The following is a 20,405-nucleotide window of genomic DNA, read 5'->3' as shown; positions in this document are numbered from 1 at the left end:
AGGGGGGACGAAAAAGAAGAAAAGATAAACAAGCGAGAATGGAAACAGATGGGAATAAAAGGACAAGGGAAGGTAATTGATATAAACACATGGGAGTGGGTCATTTGCAGTGTTAGGATTTCACCCGAGAAAAGCAAAAGAAACCAAGAGTAAGGCTGCATCATATTATTGCAATAAGACATAGCAATGCAGGGTAGGTCCTGCCTGACATACCTGTTTATCTACCAGGCCCTCACGGCCAGCGCTCACTGCCTGTATGGGATAACGACGGTAGGTTGGAAACGCACCAAGGTTTCCGGGTCTCTCTTTCCCCCCGGGTCTCCCTATTCGGCGCCTTTGACTTCCTTTTTGACTTGGATGACCCATTTCATTTGCCCTTCAGTTTCCTTTAACGATGCTAAGGCGGCTTCCATCCTGGCATCTCCCTGTTGTCCCTTCTCGATGAGAGTTCTCACTTCGTCGTCTTGAGCTTTCTTGTACGCCTCGTAGTCTTCATATAGTCGATCAAAATTCTCTCTGCTGACTTCGATCTCTCGGTTCTTCTGGGCCATGACCGTATCCAATCGCTCGAGCTGCAGGTTCTTTTCCTCATGTTGACCCTTCAGGGCAAGGAAGTCGTCCCTGATGGATTTAAACTTCTTTTGCTGCTCGGTTCGCTCGCGTTGTCCCGCCTTAGCGAGCACGTCGTACTGGGTCCGCGAATGATTGGCGACCTCCTGCAGTTCGGCGCATTTCCGATTGAAATCGTCGCGGGCCTCGTCCATCAATTGCTGGGCCTTGTTTGTCTGCTCTTCTAATCGACGCCTTCTGTCCTTTTCACTCTGTACCTCGACGCGGAGTTCCTCGATCTTGCCGTCCTTCCGGGTGATTGAATGAAGATTCATCTCGTTGGCCGTTTCAAGGTTCCGGAGGCGCTCCGCCATGTTCTCAACCTGAGTTTTGAAGGCATCGTTCATGCGCTGCGTTTCTTCCGCACGGGAGCGATAGAGAGTACATTCGCGGGTCAGGCGGGCAATATCTTCTTGCAGATTGTGTATGACACGGCCAGACTTGCCCGTGGCTGCGTGCCCGACGGCCGATGACCATTCCGTCGTCGATGTATCGCCGTTCGTAGGGTTCGGGGATCCGTTGGAATAAATTGAGGAATGCAGGGTGGCAGAATCTGTGTGGTGCGCAAGAACGAAAGTCAGCTTTTGGACTCAGGGATTGAACGCGCACTCGTGCGTTCAATTGGGTGGGAGGCGACAATTGATGGGATCAACCAACCTGCAGAGGACTCCATGATCGGGACTTCTTTCTGGGGCTCTGGCGATTCGGGTCCGAACAAGCCATTATACCGATGCATGTTCAATTGTGTTTCCACATGAGGGAGACTGACACGAGGGGAGCGCTGAGGGGGATCTGACGTAGGGGACGCAAGAGCATCCGAGTTAGCATTCTCGGCTTCTGGCTTTAGCGTCTTCTTCACCCGACCGAATCGGGCCATGCTCGGCATGGTGGTGGGTATGGAAAAGAAATGAACAATGAGCGTTGACCGCAACGGAAAGGCTTGATGGAAATATGGAGTAAAGACCCAGTGACAGGCCCGATAACAGGGTCAGAAATCGGAAAATAAGTGAGATGAGCAAGCAGCAAGGAGTGAGCTCTCGGGATAAACATTGGCTAGTACAGCCCGAGCTAGCAACACAGCTACATAAGATAAACTTGGGGTCTCGACAGCGCTGCTCAACCAGGCGAGGGAGATGAAAAACGTCGGGCCCCAGGCACAGAAAAAAATATGGGACAAGAGTAGGATGGATCAGGGTCAATAATGAGCACATACCGACTGGGTGGATCGGTGCTTGATTGCAGGCGATCTGCAGGAGAGTAATTAATATTTATTATGATGACAAGTGCAGATATAGTGCTTATTCATCGCCGAGACATCATTTTAGGGGGAGACAATGGAACTAGCCTCAAAGTGAGGCGTGGAGTGATGAACTTACTGTAACGGCCCGATACTTTGCGGTATATCTTGGGAGATGATAACGAAAGAAAAGGGGAGTAAGTAGTCTTGGCTGATGAAGAGTCTTGGATGGTGTAGGGAAGAATATATAAGTAACAGTTGGTTAAGGATAGAAATATGTACAAGAGAAACCTGCCGCGGCGCGGAGAAGAGAAGGATGCAGAAGGATGAAGGAACGAAGAGCGAAAGAGAGAGACGAGAAAGGAAAATGGAGAGAGAAAGAGAGAGAGGTACACATCGCATTGGGCTGTTCCACTGTTCATGCGGATTGCTGGGATGTGATGTGTAGCCACGCTAACGGCCGCTAACTCCGTGCGGGCGCGGCTCGCTCATCGGCTTGTTGCTCTACGTGACACATCGACAAGGATTGGATTTCATGGGTTGAGCGTAAGAGTTTTCATTTGAATTTTTCACATACTGACAGACACAGTATGCAGATAAAAAAAAGAATAATTGTTACTGATGCACCCTGTAACAAAGGGCAGCATTGTGGAGAAGAGCCGGGAAGAAAGGGGAGGCCTCAAACGAGGGACGAGGTACTCCCTATGTCGGTCTCAAGAAACTGCACACGAGACGAGAAATATATACATCAGACACGGGACTTTCTTCCCACCGACAAGCCATTAAGAAGCCTCCCCCCTGCAAAACGGGGCTTGACTGAATTAATCCATACAACTTTCAATAAACGTGATGTGACATGCATCATAGAAGAGCAAGAGGAATAAGAAGATATGATAAAAGCAGGAGGAAAAGAATGAAAGCCAAAAAGGGTGAATTAGAAGCGAAGCAATGTTTTTGTTCGAGCCGGAGTTTACTGATGCACCCTGTAACAAAGGGCAGCATTGTTAAGAAGAGCCAGGAATAAAAGGGAGGCCTCATACGAAGGATGAGCTTGTAAGGTAGAAGATGATGCCAGCGGCGGCCAGCAGCAGCTCGGGCGAAGTGTTTCGAAACATCGCTCCACCAGTTTGCATCTGGGCTGCCATGGCGCTCTTTCCAGACGTGGTGTTTTTGGTTGGAGTGGTTTCGTTCAGTGAGACGGTTTCACCGTTGTTGCCTTTTGGGATGTCATCGTCCTTTTCGTCGTGGGTGGCAGTTTCAAAATCCTCCGAGTTGGGATCTTGCGTAACGGGAGTGGGACGGGGTCCCTTTGACGGAGGGATCACTGCAGGAGCTGCCTCCAGAGTTATGTGCCCCGAATAGTTCACTTGTCCGGGCTGGCTGATTTGCAACGCATAATCAGCTCCACCGGGAAGACTGTCATCGGGAGTAAAAGTAAATGTTCCTCCCAGAGCCTTGGCCGTTAAGACTTGCACGTCGCCTAGATCGGTGGATGATCCTTTCCGGAGAGTGATGGTGGCGGGCTATACAGAAATTTTGTCAATTGGCGATATCGGGAATGAGTGGGGAAAACGCAATACGTACAGTTTCAATGTCACCGGCCCAAGTTACCGTGGCGGGCTCACCAGCACGAAGAGTCGTTGGCCATTTTGTGAACGACAAGGGCAGTGCAGCAAAACTGACTTGGGCCAGACAGAGGCAGGTGGCGAAGAGGGATTCGTACAGACGCATCGTGAAAGTTGCTAGGACCTCAAGAGATGTTAGTGGGACGAACCACTTCAAACGATGTAGGCGATCGATAGTAAGGTAAAGTGCCAGTAGCCTTATGATGTACAAAGATCTTTCAACTGAACCAACTCGAACTGTGGATATACATCTGCCAATTTGTCTATGCAATGGCCAGCACCTTCCCAGGGAGCTCAAATTCAGAGTAGACAAGTACGAATATCTACCTTCGGCTTCATAGACGGCAGGAACAGGGTAGTCAAAACAACGGGAAAGCGATGCCTACTTACCTACCTGGATATGATTCTGCAATTCGGACTCCGAGATCAGATGGTTGGCAGTGTCGATGTCGCGTGCTGCTTGTCGGCGTCGAGTTGATGGTGGATGACAGCGCAGCATAGGTCTGGAGAAATTCCTGGGGTTTTATTATTTTGCTTCAATAAGTATGCACAGGCTTTGACCCCAACGTTTTGTTTTGTTTTTGGAGCCATGAGCGACCAGGCAGCATACCCCGGCCGGCCGGGCACATTCCTAATAGGTACTCCATAGTCACAACATTTGCTTTGGTGTGGATGGCAGTAGATCTACCCTGGGAATGCACCCAGACCTCCGACCGGCCAACGATTGGTCGAGCGTGATTATACCAGCTTCCATCTTTTACTCTGCATATGAATTTGCGTCAGGTTGTGTTGCAGAATTGGGGAAACCCAACTGACTAGTATTTCTATCTAATAAGGTTGACCTGCTAATGCTACGGTGATGCATGACACAGCCCTAACCAAAATGTGGCGGCGTTTCGAATCAATGATCTTATTCAAGAGAAATTGTCCGGTACTCCGTACATCGTGAGGATAGAAATCAGCAATGGTTGTTGTTTAAAATTCCAACCATTACCTGGAATGTAGAGCTGGTTGGCTGCATACCCGCGCTGAGACACTGGTGCTATGACCATCACCACATACCTTCTACTTCCCAAGTATGAAGGGACTGCGGTTTCGATATTTGAACTCTTTGCTGTCTAGTTTGGTTTCTGATTTGGGTAGTTTGGCGCATGATGAGCTTGTTGGTCTGCAAGGGGCAGCCGCAGTTTGGAGGTCGTCACATGTCTGTGAAGAGTCCGATACAGCACAACAGGCTTTTCATATAACATTTCCATATATATCAAATGACAAAAAAAAAAAAAAAAAGGGAAAAACAGACCAGGCATACGAGTTGTGATGAACTGTCTTGTTCGCTACTCACCTTGGATTTTATGATGTACGATGGATATTCGGTCAGTCATACCACAGAGTTGTACCTATATCGTTGGATGAAAACATCAATTTGCAGAACCCATGTAAATATTTGCTACCAGAGCCTCCGAAAGTGTCTTCAGAACATAAATCCATGCTACAATCTGTTGCAACACTGACAGTTAGCTTCTTTAAGTATTCAACAGGCATTGCTCAGATATCGCTTGTCGGAGAATTTACACGATGCCCTATTTCCCTCTATCTACACAATCGGGGACTTTCCTACTGCTTCCCTGCTTGCCTAGCCATGGAAAGTCTCGACATACGGGAATATGCCTACTCCGTACGGAGTAGATTGAAGTCTCGAATGATTCTCTTGGCAAGGTTTCCAATTGCGCTCATTGCGCTTCTGGCTCCAGGAATGTGGATAGGGGAATGGCTTCTTGGCACGCATTCCACTGATACAAGCAGGCTTTCCTCTCGCAAGCGTCCGCAGTGAGCTCAGCAGAAAGTTCTGGGACAGCTTCGCCTGTTTCCCCAGGGCCCGTTTCACTTTCTATTGAGTGCCGATTGTTCAAGCCCGCAATTCGTCTGATTCTTCAGAAAGCAGTCAGTAAGTAGTAAATGAAAGTTCAATGGGGATAAAATGTAGTTTTTGCAGTTATGCATGTTCGATTTAGTAGGTAGGTACAGACAAAGCAAAGATAAGAACCTATTTGCCTCCATCTGCGGGTGTTCTATTGCTTCTTGTATGTACTTACGAATAAACCAGTCTGACAAAATATTAAAACATGAAAAAAAAAAAAGGATCTAGCAACGTGAAGCGATCTAAATACTAGCTTACTGATTAAATGTTCTTTGGGAATTCTCTAGAGTTTAACCAGATAGTTAATCTTCGATTACACGTGTGAAGCTATCCAGGTCCGAAGTCTAACATGCATGGCTATTGGCATCCTAGGCTTATCATTGGAACAACTGAAGCCAGCGAGAATATTGCAGCTATACTCAGAATGGATTTTGAGGTTTCTAAAAATAAAGGAGCCGGGGAAAGAAAAGAAAGCAACCGTAACACTCTAGCCCTATCTCTGGTTACCGAAAGCGGAAATGAGACAAGTTTCACTTCCCATAACCGTGCAAGACACTCATTTTGCACTGAACAGCCTAGGAGTAGACCTATAACAAGCTAGAAGCCCCCCGTTACATCTGCCCCAGCTGTGGAGTTACACTCACCTTTCTCTCTCCGTCAATCGACCGGTTCTCCTTTCGGTCCTGCGCTCCTTCCGTTGTAGGCTTCTTGCGATGCCGCTGATCCATCTGAGAGGAAATCGATGCGATGGAATTGCGCGAGAACATATCACCAATCCGTCAGTTAGCAACAATCCGTTCACTGATTTTGTGGGCATCGCTTTATTGATCTCGTCCCTTTATCATTACCCATGACTTACTTCGTTCAAGTCACTCGTTAATTCTCTTTTCTTTCGTCCTCTCGTATACCGTCTGTCGTTTACTATCTGAAAGCGGCCAATTTTGTCATTCGTTTTGAATCTCTCTCCATCTATCTACTTCATTTTCTCACTTTACCTCCTTCTACATCCCTGGGATCGATATGCTGCAAGCCAACCTTCCAGTGGGCCCAGGGCCCTCCAGCATCTTTGAGCCTGCAGTGGCACCATTTCCACCTCCCGAACAATCAGCCACCGACCTCTCCCAGCGCTTTTATCGAACAGTCAACGGCGTGGAGGAGCCTCACTCGCCTATCCCAGACTCGCCCGCGCCCCGAGAAACGCCCGGAACCACCGCCAAACGAACAGCACGGCAGGAGCAGGCGCTCCAAGAGACTCGACTCGGGGCCCTCGACACCCTTCATCTCTGCCGCAACGTCATCACGACCCTCGAGCTCACCCGACTGCGCAAGTCCCGCATCGGCCTTTACAACTGGCTCGGGTTCTGGGACCGGCTGTACGAGCGACCCTTCGCACACAGCCTCGCGTCCTGCGTCAGCACGGCGCTCTCTAAAATCGACACGTTGTTTCGGGCTGTCTCGCACGACCTTCACCAGCTGACGCAGCGCACCGAAAGCGCCGTGGTATCCTCGACCTCCGAGCGCGAGATCTTCTACCTACTGGAGCGCATGGAAGATGACGTGGGGGTGCGGCGTCTCCGTCGCCGACGTAAGGCGCAGGTCATCCTGAACAGGATGCGTGCCGAGCTGGAGATGATTCCCATGAAGGTGGGCAACCATCTGTTCGATGACATGAAGCGCGGCGTATTTGCCCTGGACGTCGCCTGCGACTATCACCCTGGAGACTCGGTCGCTGAGGCCCACGAAACTACCTGGCCCCATCATTTCATCGGCCAGCCTGTCGGTTACGTTGAGCTTTCGCCTTACCTGTACCAGCAGTCTCAGCAGTCTGGGGCGTCGGCGGCTTCGGGAGCGTTCATGCCCTTGGGGTCGTATACGGCGAATAACACCTCTCTGGGCTCTTTGGATATCGATGGTGATGGGTGGACTGGTCGTCCGACTCGGAGATATGATCCGTGGTGATCGATGATATGATTGGGCTGGGCGTTATATCTGTATTTGGTTGGAAGATTGGAAAGACAGAAGGCGCTTTTATTTGCCGGCGATACATCACTTCTTTGTTACCCTTTATAATTAGATAGGTCGTTTAATTCTCGGCTTCAGGTTAGCATAGGGGAAAAAAATAGAATAATCACTTACTATTGCAATAATCATATTGGTTCGATGATTGACTATTTTATATTTCGGGTCCGTCCTAAGAATAAAATATATAATGGTAAACATGCTTTTATTTATCCAAGTGAAAGAAAACAAATCTAGGTAATTATGTACGCTAAGAAAGAAAGCACCAACATATATTTTAACCGTCTACGAAAAATCCCACAAACCCCTAAGCAGATGCCCAGGGGCCGTATCCTGACCACCATCTTCTTCCAGCAACCGATCGGTGAATATCCGCTTCGGTATTTGGTATTCCACCACGGGGATTCTCTTCAACGGCTTATCGCCCGACCCCAGCTCCGCCTGCAACATACCCTGGTAGGTATAATCGAGGAAGTCCTCCAGGTTGTACATTTGCTTCGTGAACTGCTCGGCTAGGATGCGCGCGATGGCCGCCACGTTGGGGTGGTAGTGGGATTGAAGGCTTTCGATCTCCCAGAGACTGCTCTCGAGGGCGTTGGTGCGGGTTGGGTCGGGTTCCTGCGCGTCGAAGGGGTCGTCCATGCCCTCGGCCTCGAGCTCGGCCTTCCTGGTCTCGTCGCGCACCGGGCGATGCAGCATGAGTGTGCAGGTGGGGTGGCTCTTCAGGAGGTTGTACATGAAGGGGACCATGGCGACGACCGCGGTGGGAGGGGCGTTGAGGGCAAGGCGCGCGAGGCGTTTGATGAAGCTGGCGATGAGGGTGGCGGGAAGATGGGTGGAGGCGAGGAAGGTGTTCATGAGACGGAAGAAGCGGGAGCGGTGTTTGAAGTGGAGGAGGTTGGCGTCGAGGAGGGAGTACAGCTTCTGGTAGAACTGGGGGTAGTCGAGGTTCTTCTCCTGGATGAGGTAGAAGAGACCCGAGAGGGCGAGCAGCGACGTCGCGCCGCCGACGTTGTAGGAATCCGTCAGGAAGTCCATGAGCAGTTCGGGGCGATTGAACCAGGGCTCGATGGAGTGGACCATGGTGCGCAGAAGGGTTTTTCGTTGCGAGGGGGAGATGTTGCCGTGGAGAACCGCCATCCAGGCGTCCTGGGCGCGTTTCTTGTGGGCGTTGACCGAGACGAGTTTCTTGTTCTTCTTGCTGGTCTTGGTGTAGAAGTTTTCGAACTTGTGCTCAGCGGACGGCACGTTGTCGCAGGCCGAGAGGAGGGAGATCAGGGTTTCAATGGTTTCCGATTGTCTTCTCGTTTCCGCATATTCCCTGAAGTATTGTTTAGCATCGCAGAGAAGACTTCCAGGTGGAGAGTGTAGGTGCAACATACGCAATTTGCGCAAACATGTGGTATCTCACGTCCTCGTATTCTTTCGCAAATTTCTCGAGGAACTCAGTCCGCACCGTCTCTCCGTCTCTGGCTTCGATGACGGACTCGACGATGTTTTTGAACAAACCGGATGTCCACAGTTGCATATCGTCATCGGCAATGTGTGCTGCACGTTCGCGAAGGAGGCGCATACTCAAAGTCAAGGCCGTGATCTATTCGAGACTCAGTTAGCAGAGACCCAAATACCCAACTCTGCATCAACCAACCTGAGAGGAAGGATCGCTGTCACGAATGATAGTCGCCAGAGCCTTCTGATATTCTCGAAGACGCTCCTTCAACCAAGCGGCAATGATTCTCTCGTTTTCCGCGGATTGATTTGTCTCTCCAAGATCCCCAGTAGCAACCAATCTGCTAAAGACCCGACAGAGGGCCACTGCTACCGCCAAATTTGGTTCCCGACCATTCTCCTCGACGTTGAGCATCCCAATCAGTTTGGCGATGTTGTTGTAATGCTTTCGCGACTCCGAGATTTGCTCTTCCAGCTGCAGAATTTCGACCATCGCATCTGCGCTCTCATTATCTGCGACTGCACGGCGTTTGGAAGAGTGGGCAGTTGTTTCTTTGGCGCTCTTTCGCTTCTTGGAGCTGACAGCTCCGGTCGTAGGGGCGGGCATGGTGTTCGAGAGGAATATGGGACCCGGTTAGAAAATCTTTTCGCGCCGACGTGAGGGCTTTCCTACCCAAGAACGCATGCATCCATGAATTTTTGGAGATCCCTCGGCTAACGGTTTTTCCGAGTCGGCTGCGCTAGACCGCAAGGGGCTAGTGTCTTCCCGCACCGCCCAAACCGCCATCCCGACCTCAGTCTCCTCAGTTCCGTTCACCCATCCCATCTTGTCAAGGTCTTCCCCATCGCTACAATGGCTTCTCGTGTGGCTAAGAGCGCCTTCGGTATGCCGCAACCACCACTTTCCGGTCCGCTCGAAAACCTCTATATATTCGCTAACCCCCCCAATAGGTGCTGCCCGGCTCCGGCCGACCCTTCCCGCGCGCAACGTCGCTCCTATCACTGCCAGCTTGACCGTGTCTCGTTCGGCCTCCAACGTCCCTACCGAGGACCCCTCGAAGAAGGCTCAGTCTATCCTCGACTCTCTCCCCGGCAACACCCTGGTCTCCAAGACCGCCATCCTCTCCGCCGCCGCCGGTCTCTCCGTTGCCGCCATCAGCAATGAGCTCTACGTTATGAACGAGGAGACCGTCGCTGCTTTCTGTCTTCTCAGCGTCTTCACTGCCGTTGGCAAGTACGGAGGTCCCGCTTACCGTGAGTGGGCTGAGGGTCAGGTCCAGAAGCACAAGGACATCCTGAACGCTGCCCGTGCCGACCACACCAGCGCTGTCCAGCAGCGCATGGAAAACGTCAAGGAGCTCTCCGGTGTTGTTGACATCACCAAGCAGCTCTTTGCTGTTTCCAAGGTACATCTTCACCTTAACTCTGCCCGGCGGGGACGATTGTTCTCGTAGGTTCTTGTATAAGGATCGTTTGTTGATGAATTTCAAAAAAGGAAACCGCCCAGCTTGAGTCTCAGGCCTACGAGCTCGAGCAGCGTACCGCTCTGGCCGCCGAGGCCAAGCAGGTTCTTGACTCCTGGGTCCGCTACGAGGGCCAGGTTAAGCAGCGCCAGCAGCGTGAGCTTGCCGACACCATCATCGGCAAGATCCAGAAGGAGCTCGAGAGCCCCAAGGTTCTCCAGCAGATCCTCCAGCAGAGCGTCGCCGACGTTGAGCGTAAGTTCTTGATTAATCTCCGGTTTCTTATTGCGGTATCTTACATTATTCTTCTTATTCAGGGATCATGTCTTCTAAGGCCCAGTAAATGGACTCGCATGAATGGCTTCCCAGCTATTGATATCATGTACAAATTAAGGATCTGTTTCTGTGCTCCGTTAGACATACCAATACCATTCTGATCAAAATCAGGAGTATTGTAGATGATTGTACTATGTATTTTTCTATTTCAATAAAGTGACCTGTTTACAAAGAATCCCTGCTGGTGCCGCCCGCATTGGCAAACTCATGCTGTCCCCGCCTTTTTCCGAGTTGCGTAGCCGAAATGTTCTGCACCCACGTCCAGCTGAATAGAGATCGATCTTTACTCTGGACTGCGTCGCGTTTATGATTCTTTATGACTAGACCGCTCAATCCCCACTCAGAGTAGCCCACAGACTAGCACACTGGTGTAAAAAATCAACTCGACGTCAAGGGCTCTTGCTGTGCATAAAAGGCCCTTGCATGCATGCTGACAAACCGAGCGACGATGGATACACATTCATAAGTTGCATTCGCATTCTCCATTGCAATCAATAACTGGTCTAGTCTACTCTTGCTTTCATATGACGCTGCTGATAAGATGAAGGATTTTCCTTTCAGTGCACTCTCGTCTGATGTCATCCTGAAACTCGGCGCCTACCAGTGCGTCACACCCACGCCTCTACCATGACAAAATATTTGATTCGATTGACTCCAAAACCATGAATTCCCCTCTTTCATTCTTCGAAACAAAGGAAAGGGCCAGAAGTCCACCCGGACGAATGACAAGGTCAAAGGGATTTCCGGAATTCCCCAGTGCGACAGGCACAAACAAAAATGGGAAAGAAGGACGGAAACATTAGGGGGCCAAGACGCCGTTCAACCATGGATGTCAAATTGCGACGGGCAAATCAATCATTAGACAATGAGCCTTCCGGCACAGCCACGGCTCAGCGCTTGTGCCTTGCTACTATTTAGTCCGCAGGGCTGAGATGTTTGTGTTCTGGCATCTACTTCAAGTCTACCCCTTTATCTTGTTTGCCTTGGAAAGCCGATTTATCTTTGCATTTCCACCTCGATTCCTCGCATTCTGTGGGAAGTCCAACCCAATCAGCGCAATTCCAGCACCTGCCGAGTATCCACTCCCGCTGAATCCCCGCAACAAACAGCAGTCGCCATCATGCCGTTGCGAGAGATCCTCCAGAAGAAAGACAAGATTAGCGATAGCAGCGCGCAGTATGCGGCAGGCGTTCCTACCACGACCGTAGGCCCGGTGCCTGATATCACCTTCGTTCGAACTGATACCACCACGCATGAACTCATCCGGCCACCCGTCTACGACGGAGACCACGACCATGCCCCATACCTTGAACCCTCGCGACCGAGCTCCTCGTCACATCGTCGCTCATTGAATCCCTTCCATCGTTCGCGATCTCCGTCCGAATCGCAAGGATCATCGTCCCCGTCGCGAACGCGCGGAGAACGCCGCCTGTCGCATTTGCTTCATCGAGACCGGCGCAATTCGAGCGCGAACTCGGCCAACGTCCCTGCGGACCTTCCTCAGATTACGGGCGACAGGGGCAATGAGCAAGAAATGGAGGCACAATGGGAGAAAAGGGCTACGATGCTGGTTCAGCGCAATCCGCAGTTCGCGGGGCCCTTGTCGTCGACCTCGTCGGGCTTTGGACCGAGTAGCGTCGGATCACGGTCGAGGAGCTCTAGCCATAGTGGAGTCATGGATCGGGAGGTAGATGTAAGTCTCTTCTGGAAATTAGCCTGGATTTATGAGGGCGAGTTCTGACAAAGTGTTCAGGTTGATGTGCAAGAGGCGATTCGACTTCACGAGACCGGCGGTAAGAGAAAATGACTCGATATCAGCTACAAGGCGATGCTGATATGTGTCAATTATAGATTTGGAAAAATCAACGGAAATGTTTCGCCGGTTGGCAGAGCCTACGGGTGCCAATAATGCACTCAGCCAAGTGCTCTACGGCCTAGCCCTAAGGTAAGGCTACCTGGCTCTCTTCAATCGACCTCGGTTTTTACGACATCTCGAGAGATTTTAAGCACGATCTTAATAGTTGATTCGCAGACATGGCTGGGGCTGCCCTCAAGATCCCGACAAAGCGGTCACATATCTCTCGGCGGCGGCGTCCAACTCCGCCTCGATCGAGTCCCAAGCCCTGCAGGCGGGTATCAAAAAAGGCGGTGCAGCCAAGGGAGAGCTGGTTCTCGCGATTTTCGAGCTGGGCAACTGCTTTCGTAATGGTTGGGGCGTCCAGAAAGACCCTGCGGCTGCACGGCAGTACTTTGAGACGGCCGCCAATCTGGGCGATACAGATGCCATGAATGAAACGGCATGGTGTTACGTTGAGGGTTTTGGGGGGAAAAAGGACAAGGTAAGAAATTTGCTTGCGTCATGCTTCTATTTCCAGTCCGAAAAGCGATATTGAGGAGAAATGCCTCGTGTCGCCGCGAGTCTTGGGCATCAATACCTTTTTCCTTTCACAAGACTTGCATCACCCGTGCGCTTTGTCCTTCACCTCCTACGCATCTTTTATTAGTAAACTAACTATGGATCGCTTCAAATTAGTATGCGGCCGCCAAATACTACCGATTGGCCGAAGACAAAGGCAACAAATTAGTTGGGAATTCATGGTAAGTGCCAACAAACCAGCCGATCCTTTATTGTCGTCCCATTTTACCTTCGGTCCTGCATATCCCTCAAGCGTGATGAGCTCAGCGCCTCGTTTGGAAACAACCCATGATCTGCACCTCTCCTCTCCATCACCTGCAGATATCATGTTTGGGAAGCAGCGACGCCGGTTGAATCGATAGGCGGACAGGCAATGTCTGCGAACTGCGCCATGCACTACGCCATCACGCCCTCCGCCAACCACATCCCATCGTTCTTCCTCCCTCTCCACTTCCCTCTTCAATCCACATTATCGCAAGTGCGATCATCTCAGGCTGACATGACGTTCGGCTACTCCATTACAGGATCTGGAAGGACAAATACAATCCCAAGTGAAACTTTTCGTGTGTGTATGGAGCTAAGCGGAGCGAGTGCTTAGCGACCCTGGAGGATTCGCAGCCTCGTCGGCTCGCGTCATCACATCTCAGGCCCCAACCCGTTCAACGTTATCATTTGACGCGACCATGCGAAAAGACAGCATCATTGGATATTTCACGATTTCTTTTCTATTTTTCTATTTTGGTTTCACGAAGGGATTTTTGGACCCGGACCCTCTTTTCCTTCCTGGCTTCTCATGCGGTCCAATTGCGAATTGAGGTCACTATGACTATCACTGGGACGCCGTGTTACCATCTTCCTACCATCTCACCCCGATCTTACTATCTATCTAGCTATTACCATCCTAGGTATCGGCCATACTGATGAATAATGGAATTATGACCCAATCCGATCCAAGCAGCCTCATTTTGGACTGCAGCCCACTTCTACATGGTAAAATAAGACTTAACTTTAAAATTTATTTGCTTTTGTTTGCTTTTTTTTTTCTCCGTAATCGCGTGCTCATCCATGCCCCCTTCCTGCGCCTTTTTTTTTTCCCTCGTGAAACCCGAGAGAGGCTGGCTGTTATTATTAGCCTGTCATGGTCAGGCTGCTTAGTAGGCTCTGTGGACCTACTCCGTACATTTGTAGTCAATACCTTCTAGGTGAGAAAATAAATTAATAAACAACTACACAAGTGAACAAAAGTGCGATAGTAAACCAGCTGCCCGACAGCATTTTTTTCTAAGAAAAAAAAGTTATATTACAATGAAGCAAAGAACAATGAAGTCAATGCTTGCTCTACTCTGTTCCTCCTACATATTGCACTGTTTACGTTATTCAAGTACATACGACCACAAAGTGGTCGGAATTAAGGGGACAGCCCATTTCCTATATAGGAATGCGGTTTATAAAGAATCCACCAGAAGAACTCTTAAAATACTATAGCTGTCTGTTTTCGGAATATGTATCTCCTTATTGTATAACTAACTTTACTATGCCAGTATGTATTATTTTTCAAGGATTCCAATTATTATAGGGCTCTTTAGAGATTATTCAAGATCATTAGGGAGGCTTGAATTTGATTTTATTTCTATTTATTTCTCTTTTGTACTTTCTTTTAGGGTGACTAGGGCGATTAAAGTATAGAAATAAAGAATAGCTAGTAGTCTGTCCCCTTGGTATACTTCGCAGTCGTGGTGAAGGAGATTACCTATGATCAAGCAGTCACACCGCCCGAGGTCTGCTTCCATGTTCATATCACCCCCTGCAACATGCAACACTTCTGAATCGGCAGAGACAAAGAATCTAAACTCTTTATCAATGTTTGCCCGGAATATTCGTCCCTATTCTAGCTTTCGGCTATCCACGCTGCAGACTTATCCATCTTCTTTCCGCTGTAGTCTGAGGAAACTCACGAATTCATGCCGAATGTCTCAGGGTTATTTAGAAGCACCCTTTACCTGATACACAGCTTAATTACATCAAGGTCCAATACCCGACGAACCCTTTTCACATACGTCTGGCCGGTTTCTATACAATGAGAGTGCGCGACTTAGTGAACGACATGTCAGTTTCGACATTGCCGCACTTGAAACCGTTATCAAGAAGCATGTTAGCCACGGAAACGTCAAGTCTCTTGCCAGATTAAGCGAAGGTGATTTCAATCGTGTGCTTCTGGCCACTATGGAAGACGGTTTCAAGGCAGTCATCAAAATCCTATACAAAATAACCGTTCCGAAGACGTACGCCACCGCCAGTGAAGTCGCAACGCTTACATTCCTTCGCTCAAAGGGTATCCCCGTACCAGAAGTCTACGGGTGGTCTTCCACGGACGAGAATAGTGTTGGCGTTGAATATATTATCATGGAGCATGCCTTAGGGGTTGGTTTGATTTGATACGACGGAATATTAGAAAAAAAAGCATTGGTGATAGGGATCGTCGACATTGAAAAGAAACTTTTTAGTATACCCTTTGCTTCTGTTGGCAGCGTGCGAACCTTGAGTTGGATAGGGGACCATGTATGCTTCTTATCGAAGCGAAAATATACGCCTGAATTGCTGATTTTCTTACAGGGACTAACCCAAGTCAATATCTCGCCATTGCCAATAAAGAAATCCAATGGACTGAACAATTTGGGAAGCCAATTGAGTGCGATTTCCCACACAATATCTTCCTGGTGTCAATTCCCAACAGGATTACTCGATACTCCTAAAAAAGTATCTGGCAATTGCTCCACCCTCCCTTCCAAAAGACCCGAGAGATCTTCTGAATCGACCGACTCTACGTCACCCTGGTATGTTCATTGTGCTTCTTTCCAATCGTGCTTCTGACGGATTCTTAACGCCATAGATCTTACTCCCAGCAATGTCTTTGCTTGTCCAGACACGTTTAATCCCACGTGTATTATTGTCTGGCAACATACAGTAGTCACCTCATTGCTTCTCGCCGCTGGCTATCCGAGGCTATTCGAGAACCCAGACCCCAAACCCCCAACAGGACTAGTTGCGCCCAAATACCCAGAAAAATATAACGTACTGAGTCCCGAAGATAAGGCTCAAGTTGATGAGTTGATCCGTCGGCAAAGTCTCTTCTACCTATATCGTGTCTTTAATGGGGGCCTCAATAAAGTGCATGTCCAAGCCCTACAAGATCCCTTGGTTTTGTCACGTCAGCATCTTGTCGATTTTGCCGGCCGCCAATGGTCTGGCAAACTCATGACACTGCGAGGAGCTTTGATGCGTATGCGTGACATCTAGTTCCATGTTCCAGGCAAAGATGGGAAATATGGAATGCCCTATTTCGTTTTCCGAAGAGGAGATTGAAGAGCAAACCAAGAACGAGTCAATGTGGTATAATCTAAACGGTCTTGTCAGTCATTGACGGAATGAATTAGGTGGCCTGTCAGAAGAAGGGTGGGTTCGTACTGAGCAGTACGACTACGCTGTCAAACGAAACGAAGCCCTTCGAGCAGGGTTTTCTGAAGGTGGTAGTGCAGACGAGCTTGAAAAGATCAAGCGGGGATGGCCCTTTCAGGACCATGAGGAGTTTTTCTAATAGACGCCCATCCGTATTCTATCCTGCTCTTGTCTTGATTTCTCCTGGTTTGTCTTGCTAACCACCAAGATGGCTCCACGGAAGAATAAAACAGAGTTTCCTTATTTGGCGTGGGTTCCGGGACCCAGCGCTATATTGCTAATCTGTATATCTAAGGAATAGGAAGTTGAGTGGCAAGAGTCCGAAGAATCACTATCTATCTGGGGACAAAGACGTTATCTCCAATACACCGGCACTAGTTTCAGTAACACGACCAGGAAACCTTGACATATGCTTTACGCTCGTACTCTGAACTGTATGTCAAACTCCAGATACGGGTCTTTGGCATTTGACAGATCCAACCCGGGGTTGTTCGCATGATTAATCACGACATGCCATTTAGTAAATGGCCCAACCATAGCATATGGATCATTATCAGAAACAGTGCCGATGACACCATCCACCGTTCCCGGCCCAGTATGATCCTTATCCTCGATCACATAGCGGAAATTGGTCACGACAGGCTGGTGATCAAAGGTATGTGCCGTGCCTGTCTCATCGACGATGGCCTCCTGACCGGTATGCAGTAGGTTGAGGTCCAGAAACCCAGTGTCTGTCTTTGCGCCGTCGATGAAACAACGAACATTTGTCAATCGGATATCGACTCTGCCTTCTCCGAAAATGAGCCCACCGGTTGTGGGGTTGATTGTTTCGGGCGTGAGCGCAACTTGAATGGTAGACTTGTTGTCTGTGAATGTTTGCATGTCCTGCTTGACATTGTAGACTGGGAATGTGACACCCTTGAGTGTCTGCATTGACTGGCCCCAGGACTCGACCCGTTGGGCATAGTAGTTATCCAGATCCGAGCTGACAGCGGTCAACATGCTATACGTGAACTGGGAGAATTGGAACCCATTCATTGCGTTTCCGATGATGTTGGTTTCGTCCAGAGTGACAAATGCATAGGCCTGCTGCATTTTTTCCAACCAGAGCTGGACACTGGCCAGGGAATTGGTGTATAGCGTACGCATGAACGCGGTCAATGTTGGGTGTTCTAGCCCGAGGACATTATACTCGTCACGAACTATGTCCTTCTTCTGACTATCCAGAGAATCACCAGTTCTGAGGTAGTTGATGAGCTGCTGTATGTCCGCGCTGTAGTCCATGACCGCCGAGTTGCGGGCTTGTGTGGTTTCTAGAATCAATGAACATGAGCACGACATTGCTGTGAGAGGGAACGTGATGGAGTAGCAACAGCGTATATAACTCACCAACATATCGATCAAAACAGACCTTGACTTGCTTGAGACGATCATCTCCGAGCGCAGAACTAAATTCCGCGAGGAGCTTGTTCAGGTCTGATTCCAACAAAACCAGTTTTGCACACCCTGGGTCATCGAACTGAGCGTTTCCGTCGGCCAAGATGGTGTACCCTTCATGCAGGTCCTCAATAGACCCCTCAATCTGGGTGACCGAGTGTAGAAGATAACCTTTGTTGATGTTGATCCCAGAGTCTTTCGAGATCTGCGATAGATGATCGTAGGCCCATTTGGTGCCGTCGTTGATGGTGCCAAGCAAGGATATAAAATCGTCTTTCATGGAGACAACCTGGGTGATTCCTTTGAGAAGATCCTCGAAACTGAATTTGAAAACATTCTTGATCGCATCTTCTACATCAGCGATGCTTGATATTAAACGTGCCTCGGCTATCCTCATATCCTCCTGAGCCACTGCAATCTTGGAGTCGATCGCTGTCAGAGCGTTTCTCAGCGCCACAATCGAATTCTCGATCTGAGATTTGGAGGAGTCACACATGGAGCCCCTTTGTTGAATTGCGTGGGTTTTCTGCTCGCTTGAGAGATCGTCGTTGAGGTACCCCAAATATGTGTCCTCAATCACCTTCAGGTCGTCAAGAAATTTGTCTGCGTACTCTTTGTAAAAGGCAAATGATCCACGAGGAACTTTGAGATTCTGGGTTCCAAACGTGTCCTGGGGAGCAACAAGCATCTTTATGGTTTTGTCAACCTGGTCGTAGATTGATCGGAGCTGTTGTATGGATGCCGGTTCCTCTTCCTCTGGCCCTGAAACCACCGCCAGAGATTCTTCCGCTCTTCGATATGCCTGTCCTAGATTGGTATCGGACAGATCATTCGGACAGGAGGGGTCTCCCAAGAACCATAGTCGTTGCTGAAGCTGCTGGAGGTACTGCAGGGCTTTTACTTTCTGGCCATCAGCGTTTAAGAATAGAAGAGCCTTTGCCTTGTCCAGAAGCATTCGACATTCTACCGGATGTAGGTAGCAGACGGTGGAATCCGTGACTGTCGAGGTTGAATCGATAAAAAAGGAGTGCTGCCTACCGCTGGAGCCACTATTGCCGCTGGTCCCTTGGCCCTGGGCACTGGTCCCTCCGACTCCATACGTTCCCCCGTCGACATTGATGCTCTTGGTCACCTGGGAGAGTACTGATTCTTCATTCGTGAGAAGCTTCTGATAGGCCGTGATTACTTCCCGATTGAAATCAGCTTTCGTTCCATCGAGGACCTGGCTCGCATCTTGCATGGTGGATGGTAAGACATAAACCTCTTGGACGTCGGCCTCATTCATCGTGCTGATCCAGGAACGGACGGTGTCCCGGAAATCAACTGGCCATTCGCTTCCATCGCTATTGAGCGCCGTTAACAACGACTCCGTGATGATCACTGCTTGGCTGAGGATCCGCCCCAAGAGCACAGTGACATGTCCACCGTCACCTCCGTCACCTCCATTGGCGGGGGGTTTATCCTCCGCAGTTGAGATACCATCCCAACCGTGACCACCGAGAACTATACAACCCGAGGAGAGAGAAATCGTTAGTAAGGGTTATACATAGCGGAGAGCGTACTATACCCTTAATCTGGATCCTTCTTGCGGTGTCCAGTGGAAGGCTCTCCACATACAGCTCAATTTTCCCGCCCGATGCGCCTTTGGGATGCTTCAACGTGCCATTTTTGCCCATAACTCCCAGTGAGACATAGTCATCCGATCCTTTAGGAATGTCTATCTGATGAGTGAACAGCCGGAAGGCAGCGGCGGCGGCGCCAGTGCCTTCCTCATTCTTGTCATCGTCGTTTTCTGCAACAAGATCCTCCGTTAAAGAAAACTTTTCGACATACAGCGAGATTGGAACCTGCAACCCGGTTTTGGGTGCGAACGCATCCTCTGACACCGAAAGGATAATGGATGGTTCTGCCAGCGGATATTCAATAATATCAGGATTCATTGTGAAATGTGAAGAAGAGGAGCGATAAAAGCGATGACGTGATTCAAATCAAAACTGGGCTTCCTGGCCGGTGGAAAGAGAATTTTGGATTGTCTTTAGTATCCTGGAGAGGTCGAAATTGCTCGATCTGATGGGTTCTTAAATCCCGTTGAAATCGTTGCATCCGTCAAGGCGTTGCGCCTCCGGATTCGCGGTCGCTTGCATTCCGAGAGAACTAGAGCTCAGTTGATCTCGATATCTGATGGTGTCTGCGGTGGCGAATTGTCAAATTTGCATGCTTACACAGTTATGTATCACCTGCATTGCATCCCTGCATCACCCCGCCCCAGCTGAAAAGGACGCCCGGGACTAACCCAAACGATGGAATGTCAGACCCTTCAAAACCATACCTTAATATAAAACGCGTAATCTTCGGCCCGCTGATCGACTACGTAGCAGTGTAACCAGTGTCTAGACCATCTTGAGAACTTGTTAACCCATGTCAAAAGCGTTCCGCGCAC

At 49.5% G+C, this 20,405-nt stretch overlaps 6 protein-coding genes across 6 annotated transcripts; 2 read left to right on the top strand and 4 right to left on the bottom strand.

Moving 5' to 3' along the window:
* Window positions 1-323: 323 nt before the first annotated feature.
* KD926_011729 (uncharacterized protein) lies at window positions 324-1,495 on the bottom strand (the record flags this gene model as incomplete). The annotated part of the gene is made up of 2 exons (XM_053096251.1): window positions 324-1,162; window positions 1,267-1,495. 2 exons carry the CDS (start codon window positions 1,493-1,495, stop codon window positions 324-326), a joined length of 1,068 nt encoding a protein of 355 aa, XP_052959739.1.
* Window positions 1,496-2,880: 1,385 nt separating this feature from the next.
* Window positions 2,881-3,970, bottom strand: KD926_011728 (GPI anchored serine-threonine rich family protein; the record flags this gene model as incomplete). The annotated part of the gene is made up of 3 exons (XM_053096250.1): window positions 2,881-3,369; window positions 3,431-3,595; window positions 3,866-3,970. The coding sequence occupies 3 exons, from the start codon at window positions 3,968-3,970 to the stop codon at window positions 2,881-2,883; spliced, it is 759 nt and encodes a 252-aa protein (XP_052959738.1).
* A 2,439-nt stretch (window positions 3,971-6,409) lies between these two features.
* Window positions 6,410-7,348, top strand: KD926_011727 (uncharacterized protein; the record flags this gene model as incomplete). The annotated part of the gene is made up of 1 exon (XM_053096249.1): window positions 6,410-7,348. The coding sequence occupies one exon, from the start codon at window positions 6,410-6,412 to the stop codon at window positions 7,346-7,348; it is 939 nt and encodes a 312-aa protein (XP_052959737.1).
* Window positions 7,349-7,693: 345 nt separating this feature from the next.
* Window positions 7,694-9,464, bottom strand: noc4 (ribosome biosynthesis protein NOC4; the record flags this gene model as incomplete). Its single annotated transcript, XM_053096248.1, has 3 exons — window positions 7,694-8,729; window positions 8,791-9,002; window positions 9,057-9,464. 3 exons carry the CDS (start codon window positions 9,462-9,464, stop codon window positions 7,694-7,696), a joined length of 1,656 nt encoding a protein of 551 aa, XP_052959736.1.
* A 246-nt stretch (window positions 9,465-9,710) lies between these two features.
* On the top strand, window positions 9,711-10,663 carry atp4 (F1F0 ATP synthase subunit 4; the record flags this gene model as incomplete). Its single annotated transcript, XM_053096247.1, has 4 exons — window positions 9,711-9,741; window positions 9,809-10,263; window positions 10,353-10,575; window positions 10,638-10,663. The coding sequence occupies 4 exons, from the start codon at window positions 9,711-9,713 to the stop codon at window positions 10,661-10,663; spliced, it is 735 nt and encodes a 244-aa protein (XP_052959735.1).
* Window positions 10,664-16,942: 6,279 nt separating this feature from the next.
* On the bottom strand, window positions 16,943-19,905 carry KD926_011723 (uncharacterized protein; the record flags this gene model as incomplete). Its single annotated transcript, XM_053096246.1, has 3 exons — window positions 16,943-17,841; window positions 17,918-19,468; window positions 19,533-19,905. 3 exons carry the CDS (start codon window positions 19,903-19,905, stop codon window positions 16,943-16,945), a joined length of 2,823 nt encoding a protein of 940 aa, XP_052959734.1.
* Between the last annotated feature and the right edge of the window lie 500 nt (window positions 19,906-20,405).

The sequence above is a fragment of the Aspergillus affinis genome (assembly GCF_023601865.1).
Source record: "Aspergillus affinis strain CMG 70 chromosome Unknown NODE_9_length_501208_cov_87_169129, whole genome shotgun sequence".
Lineage (NCBI taxonomy): Eukaryota > Fungi > Ascomycota > Eurotiomycetes > Eurotiales > Aspergillaceae > Aspergillus > Aspergillus affinis.
The sequence above is the reverse complement of the archived record's forward strand: the minus strand, read 5'-3'. Positions and strand labels throughout refer to the sequence as shown.